The 20,768-nt window shown below is 44.0% G+C and overlaps 1 protein-coding gene and 1 pseudogene across 2 annotated transcripts in view; one reads left to right on the forward strand and one right to left on the reverse strand.

Moving 5' to 3' along the window:
• TENT4B (terminal nucleotidyltransferase 4B) overlaps positions 1 to 20,768 on the forward strand; it is a 48,244-nt gene that overhangs the window by 18,284 nt on the left and 9,192 nt on the right. For both annotated transcript variants that reach the window (XM_016205010.2, XM_087827501.1), the window contains exons 2-5: positions 14,289 to 14,412; positions 16,266 to 16,312; positions 17,772 to 17,892; positions 18,945 to 19,052. In XM_016205010.2, coding sequence (XP_016060496.2) covers positions 14,289 to 14,412; positions 16,266 to 16,312; positions 17,772 to 17,892; positions 18,945 to 19,052 — 400 coding nt within the window. The remainder of the gene's footprint in view (positions 1 to 14,288; positions 14,413 to 16,265; positions 16,313 to 17,771; positions 17,893 to 18,944; positions 19,053 to 20,768) is intronic.
• Positions 53 to 153, reverse strand: LOC148090989 (U2 spliceosomal RNA; annotated as a pseudogene).

Below are 20,768 nucleotides of genomic sequence, written 5' to 3' on the forward strand. Positions count from 1 at the left end.
GGACTTGATCTATCGAGTTACTCTTGGATGGATTATGGAGCTACCTACACAGCAGGGGTCAGCAAATCCTTTCAGGGAAGATAGTAAATATATATATTTTACTGATAAGAACAGATACTACACTTGATCTTAGCCAAAAGGCCGAGAAGCGATAAAATATATATATTTTAAATATGTCTTTATTGACTTCAGAGAGAGGAAGGGAGAGGGAGAGAGGGATAGAAACATCAATGATGAGAGAGTCATTGATTGGCTGTCTCCTGCATGGCCCTACTGGGGACTGAGCCTGAAACCTGGGCATGTGCCCCAACCAGGAATCGAACCATTGACCTCCTGGTTCATAAGTTGATGCTGAACCCCTGAGCCATGCCAGCCAGGCGATAGTAAATATTTTAAGCTTTGTTGTTGTTATGGTCTCAACCTCTTGCCTCTGCTGTTGCAGTACAGGACAGTAGTCACGGATAGTGTGGGGACGAATGAGCATGGTGACGTGCCAGTGAGACTTTATGTATGTAACTTACACCTGTCCCAGAATATTCTTCTTCTTTTGAGTTCAGTCATTTAAAAACATAAGAACATTCCTACCTTGTGGGCTGTTCAGAAGTAGGAAGTGGACTGGGTTAGACCTGTGGGTGTGGTTTGTTGATATAGAGGAATTAGTGGATATTAGAGGTGGTATGGAAGCCTGGTGGTGCTTGGTTATTCGGGCAAATACTTTAGAGTTAGCTTTTTGGTCCAGGTAAAGAGCCAAAGGACTACAGGAGTTAGGCTGCTAGAGAGGAGTAGTAGACTCAGACTGTGAAGATCCTGGAACCTCAGGTGGGATGTGTGTCTGACGGGACAGGGATTTAGGGACTGGACCAAGGTTGGGCACAGTGCTTGGCAGGTCATTGCCATCCATAGTGTTTGTGGGAACATAAGTAATGAGAAGGGGATTGAAGGGTGGTCCAAAAAGGTAAGTGACAGAGAAGTGACTGGTCAGATCCTCCCATTGCCCTTGTGTGTGTGTGAGCTCATGAAGACCTGAGGCAGAAGCCTGAGGGTCCGTAGGGACTTCTGGGTGCTCCAGGTGCCACACCGTGCGCTGGGTCCTCCCAGAGCCGCTTTGAAGGCACTCACATCCGCCTCCCAGATGCAGGCACTGAAGCTGCGGGCAGTGGTAACCTTTGAAAGGTCTCTGGGCTGGGAAAGTCGGGGCTGGGACTTGATCTTATTGGTTGCTTGTTCAGGTGAGATCTGTTTTTCAGGTTTGGTTGTGCTGTTGATTTTCTGTGATCTCGGGGAAGTCAGTAAGTCCTTATTTAAAAACAAAGTGTTGCCCTAGCAGGTTTGGCTCAGTGGTTAGAGCATCAGCCTGAGGAAAGAAGGGTCCCAAGTTCGATTCCAGCCAAGGGCACGTACCTTGGTTGCAGGCTAATCCCTGGCCCCATCAGGGCTCATGCGGGAGGCAACCAATCGATGCTTCTCTCTTGCTCTCGCTCTCTCTCTCTCCCTTCCACTCTTTCTGAAAAGCGATGGAAAAATATCCTCGGGTGAGGATTAAAAGTAATAATCAATAAATAAATAAAAACAAAAACAAAGTGTTAGTTGTTAGAAGATAACCCCTGCCTAGGGTCCTCACAGAATTACGGTGAATGACTGAGTTGGGGAACTGGGAAGAGCTCTTTGAAACATGAACTACCACAGAGAAGTGGATGCTTGGTCAAGGCCAAGCCCCTGCAGTGCTCAGGTCCCATCAAGCAGAGCCCTCAGCCCAACACCAGAAGCAGGAACTGCATCTTTGCAGAAACCCTTAAGCTCTGAGTTTCCTTTCCTTTCCTGCCCGCATTAGGCGGAATAGAGGCTGAGACAGAATAAGGCTGGAGTTGGAATGACAGATTAAGAGCGAGCAGACAGCAAGTCTGCAGAACCTGCACTCAGAGCCCTGGTCTTGCTGGGTGGGGGGTGCAGGTGCTCACAGTAAGGGCCTGGGTGTGAGGGCGAGGGAGGCCTTACATTGTGTGTGGTGTCATAATGGAGCACATTTTTGTCGTTATTAACAGGTTAGCATGTAGAGGTAAGTTTGGCCATACTTCCTTTTCATTTGCTATTAGTGAGGAGTAAATGAGACATTGTTTTATTTATCATTAAAGGGCCTCTCTAAAGTTATCAAAGTGTCCACAGTCTCTTCCAAAAAATGTATGTGTATAAGATATATATATGTAAAACTTTGGGAGACTATCTAATAGATCTCTTATTTTGTCTATAGGTTTTCAAAACTTTAAGCTGTGTTCAGGGACTGAGGATACATGTAGTGGGAGTCTGTAGAAGGTCGATGAATGAGCATTATCATGATAAAGTGCTGCCTGGCCCAGTATAGTCACATTAGAAATGCCCTGCAAATAGCAACTGTATCAGGCTCACTCTGAGTGGGAGAGAGTCAGTGCAGAGGGACTTTGCAGTGCATCACACACAGGTGACTGCTGATAGCCGATGCAGATTTTGAGAGAAGGTAGGTGGTAGATGACCCATGTGTATTTAAAATAAATTTGGTCTGAGACCTAACATACTGAAACAGTACAGGGTCCAGATGAGCTTTATAACCAATGTTTTAAATGTTATGCACTTTAGAAAATTAGTTTTTCTGTGATCTGGTTGGCTGCTCAATGAAGGTGTCAGACGTAGTTTTTGTTTTGTTTTGTTTGCTATTATTTTTGTTGTTGTTGTTCAAAATATTACAGATGTCCCTTTTTCTCCCCAGTGACCCATTCCTCCCCGTCCCACCCCCCTCCCCAGTCCCCCTCCACACCATTGTCCGTGTCCTTGGGTTGTGCATATATGCATATAAGTTCTTTGGTTAATCTCTCCCCCTCCCCCCTCCATCCCTCTGACATTCGTCCATCTGATCCATGCTTCCATGTCATTGAATCGTTTCTGTTTATCAGTTTATTAAGTTCTTTAGATTCCACAGATAAGTGAGATTATGTGATGTTTGTCTTTCTCTCTCTGGCTTATTTCGCCCAGCATAATACTCTCCAGGTCCATCCATACTGTCCCAAAGGGTACGAGATCCTTCTTCTTTTCAGCTGCATAGTATTCCATGGTGTGAATGTCCCACAGCTTTTTTATCCACTACTGTTGGGCTCTTGGGCTGTTTCCAGATCTTAGCTATTGTAAATTGCGCTGCTATGAACATAGGGGTGCATATATTCTTTCTGATTAGTGTTTCAGGATTCTTAGGATATATTCTTAGAAGTGGGATCACTGGGTCAAATGGCAGTTCCATATTTAATTTTTTGAGGAACCTCCATACTGTTTTTCATAGTGGCTGCACCAGTCTACATTCCCACCAGCAGTGTACTAGAGTCCCCTTTCTCCACACCATCGCCAGCACTGTCATTTGTTGATTTGTTGATGGCAGCCATTCTGACAGGTGTGAGGTGATACCTCATTATGGTTTTAATTTTCATCTCTCTGATAATTAGCAATGTTGAGCATTTTTTCATATGTCTCCTGGCCATCTGTTTGCTACTTATTGAGTTAAGAAACTAATCTAGTTGGGAGTGATGGGGGACAGTTGATTAGTAGTAAGGTAGTGGGTTGCTGTTTGGCTTTAGACATTTTTGTTGTTAGGATAATCTTAGCGGCTTGTTTGTGAAATTTCCTTAGAGGGAAGCCACATATTTTGAGTTGTTGCTTTTCTTTTAATCGCTGTCATTATCATCACCCTTGTTGTCGTCATGGGAGGAAGAAACTACTGTGTTCCTTTTTCTGGCAAAAGGTATAATGCTGTTGAAAATGGCTTCATTGAGAAAAGCCTTAAATGAAATGTGTCTGTAAAGGAGTACAACTTTAGTAAACTAGGGATATGCAGACACGTCCATAACCTGATAAAGAACGGCACTTTCAAACCAATACACAACATTACATGAAATACTGGAAACACTTACTGTTAAATCAGAAACAGGACACGATGCCTGGTCTTACCAGTGTGATTCAGCCTTGTCTTGGTAATTCTATCCCATGCAGTAGGGCTAGAAAATTGTCTGGTTGGTTATAAAATAAACATACAAAAGTCCTTAGCTTTGCCCTAGCTGTTTTTGCTCAGTGGGTAGAGCGTTGACCTGTGGACTGAAGGGTCTGGGTTCGATTGCAGCCAAGGGCATGTACCTCTGTTGCAGGCTCGATCCCTGGCCCTGGTAAGGGCTCATGCGGGAGGCAATCAGTTGATGTGTCTCTCACATCATGATGTTTCTTTCTCCTCCCCCCCACTTCCACTCTCTCTGAAAAGCAATGGAAAAAATATCCTCGGGTGAGGATTTTAAAAAAAAAAAAGTCATTAGCTTTTCTGCACAACAGTCAGAAAATATAATTTTAAAAGGGAAAAAAGATTTCACTAGAGCATCAAAACCCCCAAATAATTAAAACAAAGCCAGAAAGATGAAGAAAATTAAAAATGTTACAGTGGGTGACATAAAAGACTTGAACATATTAAATCAACGCCTAAATTTGTTGCTTGATGTAATTCAAATAAAAATCTTAGTGAATTTTTTTCTGAGGGGGAGAAGAAGAAACAGGCAAGAGTAACTAAGAACTTTTGAAAACTGAAGAAGAGTCCAGGGGAGGATTGATTTGTATTAACAACTGCTTATGGATTTACACAAGAATTTTAAAGGGCACTCCGAGCCCTGGAGACAGAAAGAGCAGTAGATCTGACAAGAAAGCCTAAGTCTACTATGCGTATGAGTTTAATATATTATCAAACTGTGTGTATAAATCAGGACTTTTTTTCCCCAAGTGCAGGAGAAAGAAAATCAATCCTCTTGGTTTAAGCAAAAACCAAGCGAAGGCATTTATTTTGTCAAGTACCTGGGGCACCCTTGGGGTGATAGTTGTGTCAGTGACTCAAAGGAGGCTGACTGCCATCTCCCTGACTTCGCCTCTTTCCTGGGGCTGGCTCCACTCTCTCCTGTGGCCTGGGCTTCCTTTTTGCAGTTAGAGGAAAAGGAGGGTGGTTGTTGATACTTCCAAGCTTCTATTTTGCAGCTTGAGGTCAAAGAAGAAAATGACCTTCCTAAGTGTCAGTACGCAGAGTCCTAAGGAAAGACACTATGTGGACTGTGGGGGTCACATGCCCATTTCCCGGTCATGACCATAGGGTGACACAGCGACCGACTCCCATACAGAGCTCCAGCTGGCTCTGCTGGGCAGCCCCACCAGAATCACACAGGACAGGAGGGACAAGAATTGCTCCCCAAGGGAAGGGAGGTAGAATTGCTGGGGGATTGGGGTCAGGCCGTTGGGCAGACTGGAGCATCCCTTTCTCCATCAATAAAGGGTGCTGGACAGTGATTAGCTATATGGGAAAAAAGTTATGAATAAGTGATAGTTAAATAAAAAGAAAAATTACTAGAATAAATATAGTCAGATTTTAAAAATAGACTTAATGTTTTTGAGCAGTCTGAGATTCATAGCAAAATTGAGTGGCAGGTACAGAGATTCATTCCATTCCCACCAGGGTATGTTTGTTATGATCAGTGAGTCTACATTGACATGCTATTATCTCTTGGTGGTGTACATTTTATGGGTTTGGATAAATGTATAATGGCACATACCCACTCTTTAATATACAGAATAGTTTCACTGCCCTAGAAGTATTCTATGCTCCCCTTGTTCACCTCTCCCTCCCCCAGCTCTGGCAACCACTGATCCTCTTACTGTCTCCACACAGTTTTGCCTTTTCCAGAATGTGAGTTGGAATTGTGCAGTATATGTAGCCTTTTTGATTGGCTTCTTTTATTTAGTAGTAAGCGTTTAAAGTACCTCCATGTCTTTTCGTGGCTTTGATCACTCATTTCTTCATAGCACTGAATAATATCCATTGTCTCAATATATTGGTTTATTTATCTACCACCTACTAAAGGACGTCTTGGTTGCTTCCAAGGTCTGTCACTTATGAATGAAGCTGCTGTAAACATCTGCAGGTTTTTGTGTGGACATATGTTTTCAGCTCATTTGGGTAAACACCAGGGAGCACGGTTGCTGGATTGTATGGTACGAGTATGTTTAGTTTTGTAAGAAACGGCCAAACTGCCTTCCAACGTGGCTGCACCATGTTGCACTCTAATAGCAGTGGGTAAGAGTAAGAGTTCCTGTGGCTCCACATCCTGTGGCTCCCCATCCTCCCAGCATTTGGTGTGGTTCGTGTTCTGGATCTTGGCTATTTTGATAGGTGTGCAGTGGTATCTCATGTTTTCATTTGCAATTTCCTAATGTCATATGATGCCAGGTATGTTTTCATATGCTTATTTGCCATCTGTGGTGTTGGTGTTGTTTTTTTAGGTGTCTGTTTAGGTCTTTTGCCCATTTTTTAATTGGATTGTTTTCTTGTTGAGTTTTAAGAGTTTTTGTATATTTGTATACCAGTTCTTTACGAGATTGTGTGTTTTGCAAATATTTTTCCCCAGTCTGTGGCTTTTCTTCTCATTCTCTTGATAGATACTTTTCTAATCTCTGGTAGAAAAGCCTTTGAAAGTAGGGAAAGGGAGACTTAAAAGCAGAGGTTGTAGACTGATGCCTAACGACTGGATCAGAGCTGCACACATGTTACGGTGTGTCTGTACTGTTTCTTTTGAAAATTATATCGGAATTTTAAAATAAAAATGTTACAGGAGAAATGGGAAGCGTCACATTGGCAGTACTGGCCTCACATTCCTATGTGGCATTAAATGGCAGCCTTTTCTTCTAAGTGGGGCATGGGCCTTCCAGGTTACCACCCTCTCCACCACTCCTTAATGCACCCCAACACTGCAGGTGCATATGAGTTGCCCTTTCTTGTCACAAATACATCCATTCACCTTAGCTGCCTGTTCCTTTTCTGCAAAGATCATAGGTGTAAGTCCATGCAAATATAGAATCTATACACATTGAAAAAAATTTCACAAAATGGAAAGACTAACAGGAAAGGGTATTTTGTTTCTATGACAAAAGGTTAATAGTCATAATTTATAAAGAGTGCTAATGAACAAAAAAGAAAATAACAAACAACATAAAATATAAGGATAAAAAGTTAAAAAAAAATAACCAATGTCACCCCAATAAATTTAGTAAAAAAAATTATTATTAAAAAAAGTTCCCAGGAATAACAGTCAGCCCATGGGTGCTTTGAGTCTTTGCCTGATTTGCTTCTGGACCCAGGGCTTGGAAAAGCAGACCTTAGTGTGCATCTTGGTCCTTTCCAAATGCACCCCGCCCCAGCAGAGGGAACCACAAGCTGTGGAGTGCGGAAAGATCCAAACAGGGTACTTAAGGCCAGTCACAAATGGCATCTTACATTGGTCTGTACCAGAGACCCTTCAAAAGACTGGGAGTCCTACCAGATCTATGTAATACACAGAAACAAATCCAAACAGACAGCCAAAATGGGGAGACAAAATAACAAGCCCCAAATAAAATAAAAGAATTCTCCAGAAGAAGAGCTAAATGAAATGGAGATAAGCAATCTACCAGATATAGAGTTCAGAATACTGATCATAAGGATGCTCAACAGTATGAGAAAAGAAATGGCAACTATGAAGGAAATTAAGAATGACATAGTAGAAATTTAAAAAAACATTGGAGGGAATAAACAGCAGATTAGAAGAAGCTGAGGATGGGACCAGGAAATTTGAAGACAGGATAGAAAAAAATCACTCAGAGAACCAAAAAGAAAAAACAATAAAAAACAGGAGGACAGTTTAAGGGAGCTGTGGGACAACATGAAATTAACAGTATTCACATCATAGAAGTGCCAGAAGATGTAGAAAGTATGCAAGGGTTAGAGAACCTGTTTGAAAAGATAATGGCAGAAAACTTCTGTAATCTGGTCAAGAAAAAGGCACACAAGTTCAAGAGGCACAGAGAGTCCCAAGCAAGAAGAACCCAAAGTGACCCACGCCCAGGCACATCATAATTAAAATGCCAAAAATTCAAGACACAGAATCTTAAAGGCAGCAAGAGAAAAGCAATCTATTACCTGCAAAGGAGCTCCCATAAGGCTGTCAGCTGATTTCTCATCAGAAACTCTACAGGCCAGAAGGGAGTGGCATGAAGTATCCAAGGTAATGAAAAGCAAGGAACTGAAACCAAGACTACTCTATCCAGCAAGGCTATCATTCAAAATAGATGGTGAAATAAAGACCTTCCCAGACAAAAAAAATGCTAAAGGAGTTTACTGCCATCAAACCAGCATTGCAGGAAATGTTAAAGAGACTGCTGTAATAAGAAGCAGAAATAGAGAGAATGAGAAACATAGGCATAAAGAGTTAAAATGGCAATAGATAAGTACCTATCAATAAAAACCTTAAATATAAATGGATTAAATGTTCCAATCAAAGGACATAGGGTAGCTGAATGTATAAGAAAACAAAACCCAAATATATGCTGTCTACAAGAGACCCACCTCAGAACAGAAGACTCACACAGGCTGAAAACAAACAAATTTCTGGAGGACTTTAAAGGAGAAATCAACAGCAATGCAGTCATAGTAGGGGACTTTAACACCCCACTGACTTTACTAGATAGATCTAGACAAAAAATCAGCAAGGAAACACTGACTTTAAATGATACACTAGATTAGATCGGCTTAATTGACATGTACAGAACATTTTACCCCAAATCTGCAGAATATGCTTTCCCCTTAAGTGCACATGGGACATTCTCAAAGATAGACCACATGTTAGGACACAAAATAGGTCCCTACAAGTTCAAGAAGATTGAAATCATATCAAGCATCTTCTCGGACATTTACACCATGGACTACTATGCAGCTGTAAAGAAGAAGGATCTCTTACCCTTTGAGACAGCATAGTGCGTCCTGGAGTGTATTATGCTAAGTGAAATAAGCCAGTCAGAGAAAGACAAGTGTCACAGGATCTTACTCATATGTGGAATCTAATGAGCAAAATAAACCGATGAACAAAATGGATCCAGAGACATGGAAGCATGGAACAGACTGAAAAATCTCAGAGGGAATGTGGGGGGGACGGGAGGGTTGGAAGAGATTGACCTAAGAATTTATATGCACATATGCACAATCTGTGGACAGAGACAGTAACGTGGTAAAAGCCTGGCGGGCGGGTGCAGGGTAAGGGGATCAATGCGGTAATAAAGGGGACATTTGTAATACTTTCAACAATAAAGATAAATTAAAACATTAAAAAAAAATTCCCAGTAGGCTATAAGCTTCATGATGACAGGGACCTCGCTTGTCTTGCTTAATGTGATATCTTAGTGCCTAGCTGAGTGCCTCACACTTTGTAGGTATTTAGTAAATATTTGTTAATAATAATTAATGATAGCTGATATTTATTGAGGGTTTACTGTTTGCTAAGTAAGCAGTAAACCCTTTCCATACTCTTGTTTCATTCCTACAGACACACTTCAAGATAGGTACTCTCCTCACTTCGCAGGTGGGAAATGGGCCAGGAGAGGTAAAGGACCTGCCCAGCTGTACCCAGGAAGTGGTGAGGCAGACATCTGATCCCAGCCCATGCTCTTCAGCTGCTGTGTTAATTCCATCCAATAGCTTACTGAAATGAGTTGAAAAAGATAGAATACAGATGTCCAGTAAACACAGAGAAAATTCTAACCTTACAGGGAATCAAATAATAAAAACAAAACACTCCATTGGTGTGTGGGTTGGGGAAGGACCCTCATGCTATTCTGTGGAAGACTATATCAGCATCCATCTGGCAGAGGTCATTTTGAGAATATTCTTCAAAAATATTTGTTGCTGCCCTGGCCAGTTTGCTCAATGGTTAGAGCATCGGCCCATGGACTGAAGGGTCCCGGGTTTGATTCTGGCCAAGGGCATATACCTTGGTTGCAGGCTCAATCCCCGGCCCCGGTCATGGCAGGTGCGGGAGGCAACCAATCGATGTGTCTCTCTCACATCGATGTGTCTCCCTGCCTCCCCGCCTTCCACTCTCTCTGAACAGCAATGTTTATACCTTTTCACCAAGGGATGAATTTATTCTAAGAGAAAAATGAGAGTTAATTACAGATTTATGGGCAAAGATAGCATTATAAAGTTAATTAAGTAGTGAAAAAAACCTAAATGCTCAACAGTAAGAGATTGGTAGGATAAATTACAGCATATTCATATACTAGAATAATGTGCAGTCATTAAAAATTCATTTTTCCAGCATCAAAGAGCATGCATGGTGACCATGATGTAGCCGCTGTGTTTTTCTGACTGCAGTGGCCTGTGGAGTAGAGCAGCCTGCAGCAGGTGTCAGGGGGCGGGAGGGTGTTTGGCAGTCACCATGGCTGTGTGCTGCTCTTCCAGGGGGTGAAGCTATAGGTGATTTTTATGTTTGGATGTTTTCCTGTGTGCTTTTCCAAACAGCTGTAAATTTCCATATATCTTTCAGAGTTTATTCTGTTGTTGTGGTTAATTTTGAAAGAATATAGGACCTCATGAAGTCAAATACGTTTGTTTACACTATGTTTTTGGCTTATGCGTAAGTGAATTCTCTGAATCAGCTTTTCTTTGTGTTTTTCATTTAAGCTTTAAAATATCCCACAACCAATACCAGCACTTATCCAAAAGATCTCAACAGCACAGGAAAATACCCAGTAAATTATGAAAGCTTGCTCCATGTTAGCCTTGTTCCCAGTTCCAGCTTCCAAGGTAATCAGTGATTAGTTCAGAGATTTTGAATGTATGTCAGGAGTTTACCTTACTTGATATAAATAGTTTATTAAGCAAGCCATCACATCTCACATGTTTGGGATGTCTGGATTTTCACGGGTACAGGTCCTTGAAAGTGAGGTCCCCTGTGTTGGTTCTCTGCCCCTTTTCACCGGTTCTTGAATGGAGGGGGAGACGTGCAAGTGTATTTACAGAGCCACCTCTCCAACAAAGATACACACGTAAGTCACTGAGATAGAAGTGACAAGTGTGATTTTGGTGTTAGGATTGTATGGGTTAAACACATCCATTGCTAGAGTTCAGAATCTAACAAACTTAGGTGAATGAGCTGCTCTTAGTGGCATCTGGACCTAGGAGATAAAGAAAGATTTAGCCTCGTTTATTTGTTTTTTCACCCAGCAAATATTTGAGGACCTCCCACTTGGGGAATAAGTTTATTAACTAAGCTTTTATCTCAAAATATTTGGTCTTAGGGAATACTATCAACTATTCTTTGAGCTTCCCAGCTGTTTCCAAATTTGGTTAGATCTGCTCAGAGTGGTGCAGGAGTTCTGAATTGTTCCGGGGGGGGGGGGGGGGGGGATTTAATGACTGGAATTAGATAAATCAACTCTTAGGTGATGTTTCTTTCCCCTTTTCTCTCTTTTCCTTTACCTTACAATTGCTTGGAAGTGGTGGCAGAGTTGGGAGCAAAGTAAGAAGCTTGGGGGAAGAAGTCAGAAGGTTCCTTTCTCTCTTCATAGCAGTAAAGAGGGAAGGAACAGAGGAAATCAAATGAAAAACCATCCTTCCGAAACGCTGGCCTAATAAAACCACAGTCCAGAAATTGAGAGCAACAGACAGTGGCGTTTAAAAGGGGTGCTCTAATTTCTAGGAAAGCAGGCACTGAGAGCACCTCTTAAAAGGAGAAAAAAAGAAAACTTCATCTGCAGGCACATTCCCTGTGCTTTGCTCCCAGGTCCTCACCAAGGAGGGTTGACCAAGTGTGGCATTCGTCCTTCAGCCGTGGGTACGGTTGGAAGTGCCCACAAAGCTTGCAGGAGTCAGATATGGAGACCCCTTTTCCTTCTAAATAATTCTACACTGGCATCCATATCTTCTCTCCCCTCTGACTTTTAAATCTTAGGTTTTAGTGAGAATTTGGGGGTGTGAGTACTCTTTTTAGCTTTGATATTCTTGATCAGTACCATAGAAAGTTAGACACATTGTGCAGACTTTAAAATGTAAAGATAGAAGGGCATTCCATTCTGGGAATAGCTCTAAACCTTGGTCTTGAAACAGTTCCAGGCTCACTGTGGATGTTGTCTTATGGCCATATCTCAGTGCATAGGGAGACACATTTCTGAGAAGTGGGACTGCATTCTTACCTCTAAAGGACGTCTGTCGCCCTTGGGCCACCTTGCCCTCCTGTCTGGTTCTGTCATTTTTACCCACAGTGAGTGCCCATTTCCTTGATCCTGGTACTAAGCTCACTTTCAGGCACCCAGTCTCCTTTATGACCATGTGGACATGGGTGTGGGTAGAAGTAGGTACACGTGAATGAGGGTCCCTTCCTAAGGAAGAGCTTCTCTGGGCTTTGTCCTGGGTCTGGGGACACAGGACTGAGGCAGGAGAGGGGAGTCTGGGTGGAGAGGCCTGTAAGTGGGTGATCTGCTGCAATTGAGTGCTAGGCAGGAAGCAGGTCAGGACTGGAGTCGGCAGGAGCCCTGGGGAGGGCGGGAATTGTACCAGGAGGTGGTGTTTGAGCTCTGGAAGGCTGCATAAGGAGGCATTCCAGACACAGGGCCTACCTGGGCAGGGCCAGGGTTCTTGAAAAGGCAAGTTGGGCACACATCTGTGTGCCCTTGCTGGGGAGGCTGGCAAGGTAGGAGCACTGATGAGGAGCTTGGAAGTGCACAGATTGGCACCCACGGAGACCACTGTGGAGGCTGCTGCCTCGTCCTGCAGAGACAGACAGGATAAGAGCCCTAAGGGGGGGTGGTCTGATTTGGAAGTGTGTGTTTTTTGGAGTGTGGGTGGGAGGGATAGGATTTGGAGACCTGTTAGCTCCAGAGGATGAGGAAGGATGGACCAAGGAAAACGCTGACGTTTCCATTTGGGGAAACCACTTAGGGAGGGAAATACACTGAGAAAGACTAGGTTGTGGAGAAAGACATGGAATTTCGTTGGGACTTACTGAGTTTGAAGTGACATCTAGGTAGAGCTGTCTAGCTAGCAGCTGGAAATACAGGAGCATGGGTGTGTGTGTGAGAGAGAGAGAGAGAGAGGGAGAGAGTTTCTTTATAAAAACCTAATCCTAGGACCTCCTGAAGATGTCACTCAAACAAATGCACTAGGCTCGCCCCAGGGCTAGTGCTGTTCCTCCCTTGTCTGGGGCCTGTGTGCATTTGAGAAGAGCCAGGCAGCACCAAAGGTAAATCCTGGTACCTCCGACCTCAGTCCATTCCCCAGAGGAAGCCATTGCCAGCAGATTTTGATGTACTCTTCCAGAAATTTGTCTGGCACACCCAGACATCGGAAGTCTGTACGTCCCTAGGAACGGTGAGCCAGAAGCGAGCAGAAACTGTACACACTGTCAGGCATGCAGTAACTTCCCAAACGTCCTGTAGTGGGGGTGGGTCCCTCCGTGTCCCCGGGGGTCAGTGCTGCCCCCAAACCAACTGCTCGCTGTTCTCTAGCTGCTGCTGTGTAACTGTTTCGTCTGCAATGCTGGGTTGTTAGAGTAACCCAAGTTCATTCTTATTTATTTATTTATTTATTTATTTATTTATTTTTAATTGTTTTATATATCTTTATTGATTTCAGAGAGAGGAAGGGAGAAGGAGAGGGAAAGAAACATCAATGATGAGAGTTGTCATGGATTGGCTGCCTCCTGCACCCCCCTGCTGGGGATCGAGCCCCGCAACCCCGGACATGTGCCCTGACCGGGATTCAAACCTTGATCTCCTGGGTCTTAGGTCAATGCTCAACAGCTGAGCCACGCCCGGCCGGCAGTTCTTTCTCCTTTTAGTGTTAGTTTTCTTTAATGAATATTTTTCCTTATTATAAAGACCTTATAAAAATATACAGTGGTAGTTAACATATATGCATTTTTAAAAGGTAGCCTATTATCAAATGTGTGTATTTTTTAAAGCACCTCCCTGCCCCCGTTCACTTACCAAATTTAATCACTGAACAGTTATGGTATAGAGACACTGTTCTGGGAGCGTGGGCAGGGGGATACACACACACACACATACACACTTTTCATGTGGGGAAATATAAAAAAGGTGATAAATGGCCTATAATCTCTCCAGACAGACCATCATCCCTGTTAGAAAAGCAGGCAAACACACACGGATAGTTATGAAAAGCTAGAATTGTACCCAGTGATGGACTAACTCGTTCAAGTTCCCAGCTCTCCTCGTTCCTGTCCCTGTGGTGATCCATCAAGACCTCTTGGACTTTCGTATTCTGTGGAGTCATTTTGGCATTTTTATTAAGTTCTGTATGTGCCCATTTTAGCTCAGAATGAGTTGTAGCATTAAAATTAAGGTAGAAATCTAGGCTGTAAAGTCACCTGCTGAGTTACAATGCGCTTCGCCCTGCCCATATTAACTCCTCTGCTTTTTCCCAGTCTGCATGAAGAAATCAGTGATTTTTATGAATACATGTCTCCGAGGCCAGAGGAGGAGAAGATGCGGATGGAGGTGGTGAGCAGGATCGAGAGCGTCATTAAGGAGCTCTGGCCCAGCGCTGACGTGAGTGCCTGTCTGGCGGGGCGTGGGGCGGGCAGCGTGGGTCAGTGTCTCGTGCAAGTCCTCACGGGAAGCTGTCTGTGCATCTACAGAGTTAGGGTCTAATAAAATTTTGAAGGCCAACAATTTTCTTCAGCCTTTAGAATTGGGCTTCTGAATTACTAGCATTGAATTGGCTGCCTACTTAAAACATTGCCTGCAGTGCTGATGAGCATGGGTGAGGCGACCGGGAAGCACTGGTGTGAGGAGGAGACACGCCTCGCCGTCGTAGTGTCTTATCCGAGGTGCCGTGTCAGTATGATTCTGTTCCAACCTGCCAGGATAAACACTGTGTCATTGTTTATAGCGAAATGAAGATGGCGGGTAGGGATGGCTCATGTCATCTGAAGTTCATTTTCTTAGGCTGATGCAGGCGTCTGCTCCCCTCCCCAAAAGGCTGTTTTCTGACCACCCCTGTCTCCCATACAGCCCCCAGCCAGTGAACACAGCCATGCCTGAGGTTGCTTCTTGTTTATTTGTGGTTCTTGTTACTACACTGAATCAGCGCTGCACTATTTAGGGCTCCCTTGAGGGTCTTTTGTACAATTTCATGCATCCTAAGAGCACGTTAGAATCCATTGCTGTGTGTTATATGACTTTTTTTTTAAGACTCTGTCATGGGGTGGCCAAAGGGGAGCCAGGAAAGTTTTTTGGTTTTTTTTGTCCAATTGGTAAAACAAAAACACTTCAAATGAGATACTGTAGGTAACGGGAAGAGTCACACTTTGCTGAACAGCTACTGTGTGCCACATTGCTTCTCCTACCGATCTAAATCAGTGCCTCGCCCGACCAGGCGTGGCTCAGCGGTTGAGCGTTGACCTAGGATCCAGGCGATCAGGGTTCGATTCCCGGTCAGGGCATATGCCTGGGTTGAGGGCTTGATCAATGACTCATCATTGATGTTTCTATCTCTGTCTCTCCCTCTTCTTTCCTCTCTCTGAAATCAATAAAAGATATATTTTAAATAAATAAATAAATAAATAAATAAATAAATAAATCAGTGCCTCTCAGCTGGTGGGTATTTGCCCCCCAGGAGGCATTTGACAGTTTTCATTATCATGACTGGTGAGGTGCTTCTGGCAGACGGTCGGTACAGGCCAAGGGTGTTGCTAAACACCCCACAATGCACAGGACAGCTCCCCCAACTGAGAATGATTTGCCCCAAGTGTCAGTAGTGCTGAGATGGCAAAGCCCTGATCTAAGCTCCTCCTCCTCCTCCTCCTCCTCCTCCTCCTCCTCCTGAGGTGGCAGCTTTATCCACGTTTGTTTTATGGACGAACCCACGCTCTGCACAGGTGACTGGGTCCATCTCTCCTCTGAGGTTGTGCCTTTCTTCCCTCAACCTTTATTGCAGTCATTCACATACACATCCCTGCTGGAGTCTCCCACTGTTCTCCGTGGATGGACAGGGGATGTGTCCTGGTGTTGGGCCATGGCACGCTGTGAACGGGGTACAGTGACAGGGCCTGGTGTTCTCCGTGGAACTGGCCTGCGGTTGAAGTGGTCTGACCTTAGTAATCTGTGAGGCCACTCCTGCTTACAGAACATACTTTCAGGGTTTGTGATTATAAGGGAACATTAGTGACCTGATTGTTACTTATGAAAGTTTTCTATTTGAGCCTATATGTTTGATATTTGAACCTAATATGTTTAACTGTATTCTGCATGTCTGCCTATGGGATCTCGAAGCATGGGGTTGGGAAACTGCTCTTGCAGTACTCAGAAGTGCCAGTAGAGGGTAGCAGAAACCAGCATTTCTCCCTGGTGTGGTGGCTCTCGGCTGATAGCAATTAATATAATAATTGTTTCTATTTCAGGTCCAAATATTTGGGAGTTTCAAAACTGGCCTGTATTTACCTACTAGGTTAGTATATTTATGTCGCTTTCAGGGGGTTGTGCACTTTTATAGGCTGTATTAATTTTTATGTTGAATGTGTAAGCATAGAAACAAAACAGATTTATGAAACAGAAATTTGTGTACCTGTATTTTATTTGAGTTATCTTGAGGTAGAATATCACTTCAGACAGCTTACCACACAGCGGTACAGATACTGCCTGCTTCAGCTCAGATAGATGGATGGGGCCTGCAGCGAGTGGTGGAGTCAGTTTCCAGTTGTAGCAATGGGCCCCCTGCGGAGACTGTTCAGCCCACCCCGTAGCCCACTCACGTGCTAGTGGAATCTTTGGCGGAACACCCGCTTACACCACAGAGCCGTGTGTACGCGAATGCCAGGTTTCTCATTTTTTACTAAGAACTCGCACTGTTATCCACTCTTCGGCATCCTGACCCAGAAACTCAGGGGCAGACTCCTGTCTGAGGAAGGATGTGACCGCCTTAGCCCCTGCTTACCGCAGCCTCTCGAATGAGGGTTGTCTTGTCCCTCGGCCTGGGGGCCCTTTTTGGGGACAGTCAGGCCTCCCTGAGGGGCGAATGCCTGCTCTCTAAGAATTGAGCTGCCGTTGTCTTTAGGGAGAAACCTTCCGTCATGGGTTAGTTTTTGTTTTTACGGTGGTAATAACACCAACGTGAGACTCACTCTCTTAAATTGTGAAGGGCACATGCTGTGTGACGGTAGGAATCCATCCTGTTGGAGGGAGCTTGGTTTCACCTTCTCGCCCTAACTTGCGCGTGTTGCACTGCGTGGTCCTGACAACTTCATTCTCCCCCTGGGCAGCCCAGAGCAAGCCATAGACATTCAGCTTCAGGTTCATTAGTATTTTTCCCTGTTTAGGTGCTGAGCTTCAGCAAAATCCTGAGTCACTTTCTAAAAAATGTCATTAAATTTTATGAGTAGTTGGTATATTCACATAATTCAATTTGAAAAGGGCACAGAAGTAATCACAGTGAAAAGTCTGGACTGACCTCTGTCCCTACCGTCTCCCCTCTGCAGCCTTGCGTTTCCTTCCAGGCTTCATGCATTGGAAGGGACATGCGTGTGGGTATTTTCTTTCTTGTTTACACAAGTGGTGGCATCTTGCTTTTTACACTTACTAATCTAAGTGACAGTTCATCTCAGCCATGTAGAGTCTTAAGTTTTTAGTCTCAGAATCTCTATGAACAGGAAACGTTTGCGGTGGTTTCTGATGTTCTACTTCCCTCACAGTCGCCCTGTCTCCTGAGGCCTGACTTGTGTGAAATGACTGAAAGGAGGTGGCTGCTGAAGTCACTGACCTCCTTTCACCTCTGAAGCAGTCAGCACCAACGCAGTCAGCCTCCAGGGCAGCGTGAGAAATGGCTTTTCCTCGTACTAATTGAAGCTGAGTCTAAGTGAAAACACTTTCTTGCTGCTTCGAACAACCTTCGGCCTGTTTTCTATGTCTAGTGACATCGACCTGGTGGTGTTTGGGAAGTGGGAGAACCTCCCCCTGTGGACCCTGGAAGAAGCTCTCCGAAAACATAAAGTTGCAGATGAGGATTCGGTGAAAGTTCTGGACAAAGCAACTGTGAGTTCCTGCCTATTCCTCTCCAGGTCTCCAGTCCCTCACGCAGATGCCTGTACAACTGAAGTTTAATTTTGGAGAGTGCAGGCTGGGGGGCGGGGTACACAGGACTCAGCAAGCCTTCTCTCCGCTGTTAGTGGTCACAGCGCTCAGATGTGTACACAGCTTTGTGTGTGACACAGATGGACTCGTCATAGTCATATGTCTCTTGTAAAAAATACTCAATTTTATCATCCATAATACTGCAGGGATTTTTTAATATGGAAAAGTATAGATGAAAATCTGGATATCTATTAAACAGTGTGTGGTGACACAGAAGGTACTGCTCTTCTGTTCTTAGTGTCCATGACAAATGGAAGAATTGAAATTTTGTAAATCCAGCCATATGTTAACTATATCTAGAATGGCCATTGAAGAACTTTTGTGGAAATACATCTATTTTAGAATTTAGGGCTTTTGCATATCATGTTTTCTTGAAGCAAAACAACTTGTGTTGTTTTTTATAAAAACCCATTGGTTTGGAAACCTGGTTCTACAGTTTGCTCGCCTGAGCTTCTCGTGCATGGTGCACATCAAGCTTTTCTGTTTTTAAAGAAACCCCGTGGTCTCGTGAAATCATCCTGTCAGTTTTTATTTGGGAATTATCTTCTTCTGCTAGGTTGTGTTTTAGGCTCTTTGCAAAACTGACCTGTGATTCCACTGGGCTGTGTGTGTGACTTGGAACCTGGCAGTTTCCCACTGGAAACAGTTTGGTGCTTGTCGTTCATAATTCTTGATGTTACATTAAGTAGAAAGCTATTCTCCAAAGTACATACTGTCAGCAAAGGTTTCTGTCACTTGATCTCAAGATTCTCAACCCATAGAAATGACAGAGTATGTTGAATGCGGCAAAATGCTAACTATGCAGAGGCAAGTTTGCAGAAGGCAGTTAGCTGTGGTGTGCAGTGTTCTCATGTCCCAAGAGGGGGTCAGGACCTCAAGTCTGGTCACCTTCGCCCTGACTTTGTCTTGTAGTTTGGTTAAAGTATTTTAATTTTAACTTTCTTCCCTTCTAGGTACCTATTATTAAGTTAACGGATTCTTTTACTGAAGTGAAAGTTGACATCAGCTTTAATGTACAGAATGGTGTGAGAGCAGCGGACCTCATCAAAGACTTCACCAAGGTCAGAATTTACAGCGTTCAGGGGACCCTCAGCAATGGGGGTGGCTTTGAGGATCTGTCCTGGAGGTATTTTGAGGGGCATTGCTGACAGATGCTTCTGTGCCCTGGTGTGCTTTCCTGAAATCTGCTTGGAATAATTAGTGACTTCTAACTTGACCTAAAGTGAGAATTCAAGGCTGGGAAAGCTTTTGAACTGCTCTGCTCTGCTCTGAGGGAGCTGAGGGGGAGATAAGGGCTGGCGTGGAGCTGGGGACTGGAATGGAATCCTGTCTGCTTTTACTCCCAATTCAGACTGGGACCCTCCCCAGGGCTACTTTTCTAGGTTTTAACCCCCAGTCGCCTAAAGGTGGTTCTTTGGATTTCCTTACTCTGTCTTGTCAAGATTTAAGCCTGTTTCTACTTGTTCCATTGTCTTCCAAGGTACAGAAGAATTTGTCAACACCATCTCCAGAACATCTCATGTGCTTAGACCCTCAGCCTTTTGCTCCTTAAGCTAAAAATGTTAAAACTGCTTTGGTTTATATAGAATATCTTCTCTGACCGTTTACAGTTTTTTTAGCAACTCGACCAGTTCGCCTGTTTCTGTTTTGTAAAAAAGGACGCTGACTTCTTTACTCTCGTGTGAGCGTGCAGAGCACAGATGGGCAGGAAGGGAAAAGGGGCACCGTCCGCAGTCCTGCTCCTGTGGGGGGGCTGGCTGTGTGGAAAGTGTTTTCTCCCCAGAAGTGTTGTTTAACTGAGAACCATAGGCACAGTAAAGTAAAAACTCACTGATGTAAAGAAGATCGGGAGGGAGTCACCTTATGCCTCACAGCTCAGGCCGGCTGACACCACCAACCTTTCTTTTCTGTTCTCTTGAAATTTTAACAGAAGGAATAGCACCCTGTACACACATTATTTTATACTTTTTTTAAACTTACTATTCTGGAGGTTTCTTTCATATCAGCACGGACTGGTTTCCTCCATTTAAAGAGACTATTTCTGACTTCGACCAGAATGTTGAAAAGTGATGACTTCTCCATACTTCTTTCTCATGCTTTTTATTTGGGCATGATTTGCAAAAGTACACACTTCTTTCTTTCTCATGGAAGCACATGTGTCACGGTAAGGGTCAGGAAGACACCGGAGACCCTAGTAATTCCGCCACTGTTGGCTAATGGCTGTGAGGCTTCTTCCTAGCAGTTGGTGCCTGCATTGTCCCCGTCTGGGTCCCCAGCCTTCGGCCTGGCTTCTGGGAAGAACTTAATGAGGGTGTGTCTGAGTGAGAGAGGGACTCACACTGCTCCTGGGTGCCCGCTCTTTCATGTCCTCTGTGAAGGGAAGGTTCTGGTCACCTGCCCACATGGACCCAGCAGGCCAGGCTGCTCCTGGGCTCTGCAGAATCGCCTGAAGGACCCTGGTTTACCTGGTGGGATGCTGCCTATGAAAAATGATTCTTTAAAATCCCACTGACTTAGTGCTTTACAAGTCAAGACTTTGTCCTGTACTGTTTCTATTACCTGTTTACAAATGAATATCTTATGCTGATGGCTGTAAATGGGCGTCATCTGGTGTGTGGTGTGTTGCTGTTATTTCTGCCTGTAGAGAGTGCTCGGTGCCTTATCTGTGTCTCCATGTTCCTGAGTTACTGTACTTACTTTTATAGCTTGCTCCTAAAGTGGAAAGTGAAGTATCTCCACTGAAGTTTGTAATGGAAGAACCAGTTTATGCTTAGAGA

Source organism: Miniopterus natalensis, chromosome 18 (assembly GCF_054644295.1).
Source record: "Miniopterus natalensis isolate mMinNat1 chromosome 18, mMinNat1.hap1, whole genome shotgun sequence".
NCBI classification, from domain to species: Eukaryota; Metazoa; Chordata; class Mammalia; order Chiroptera; family Miniopteridae; genus Miniopterus; species Miniopterus natalensis.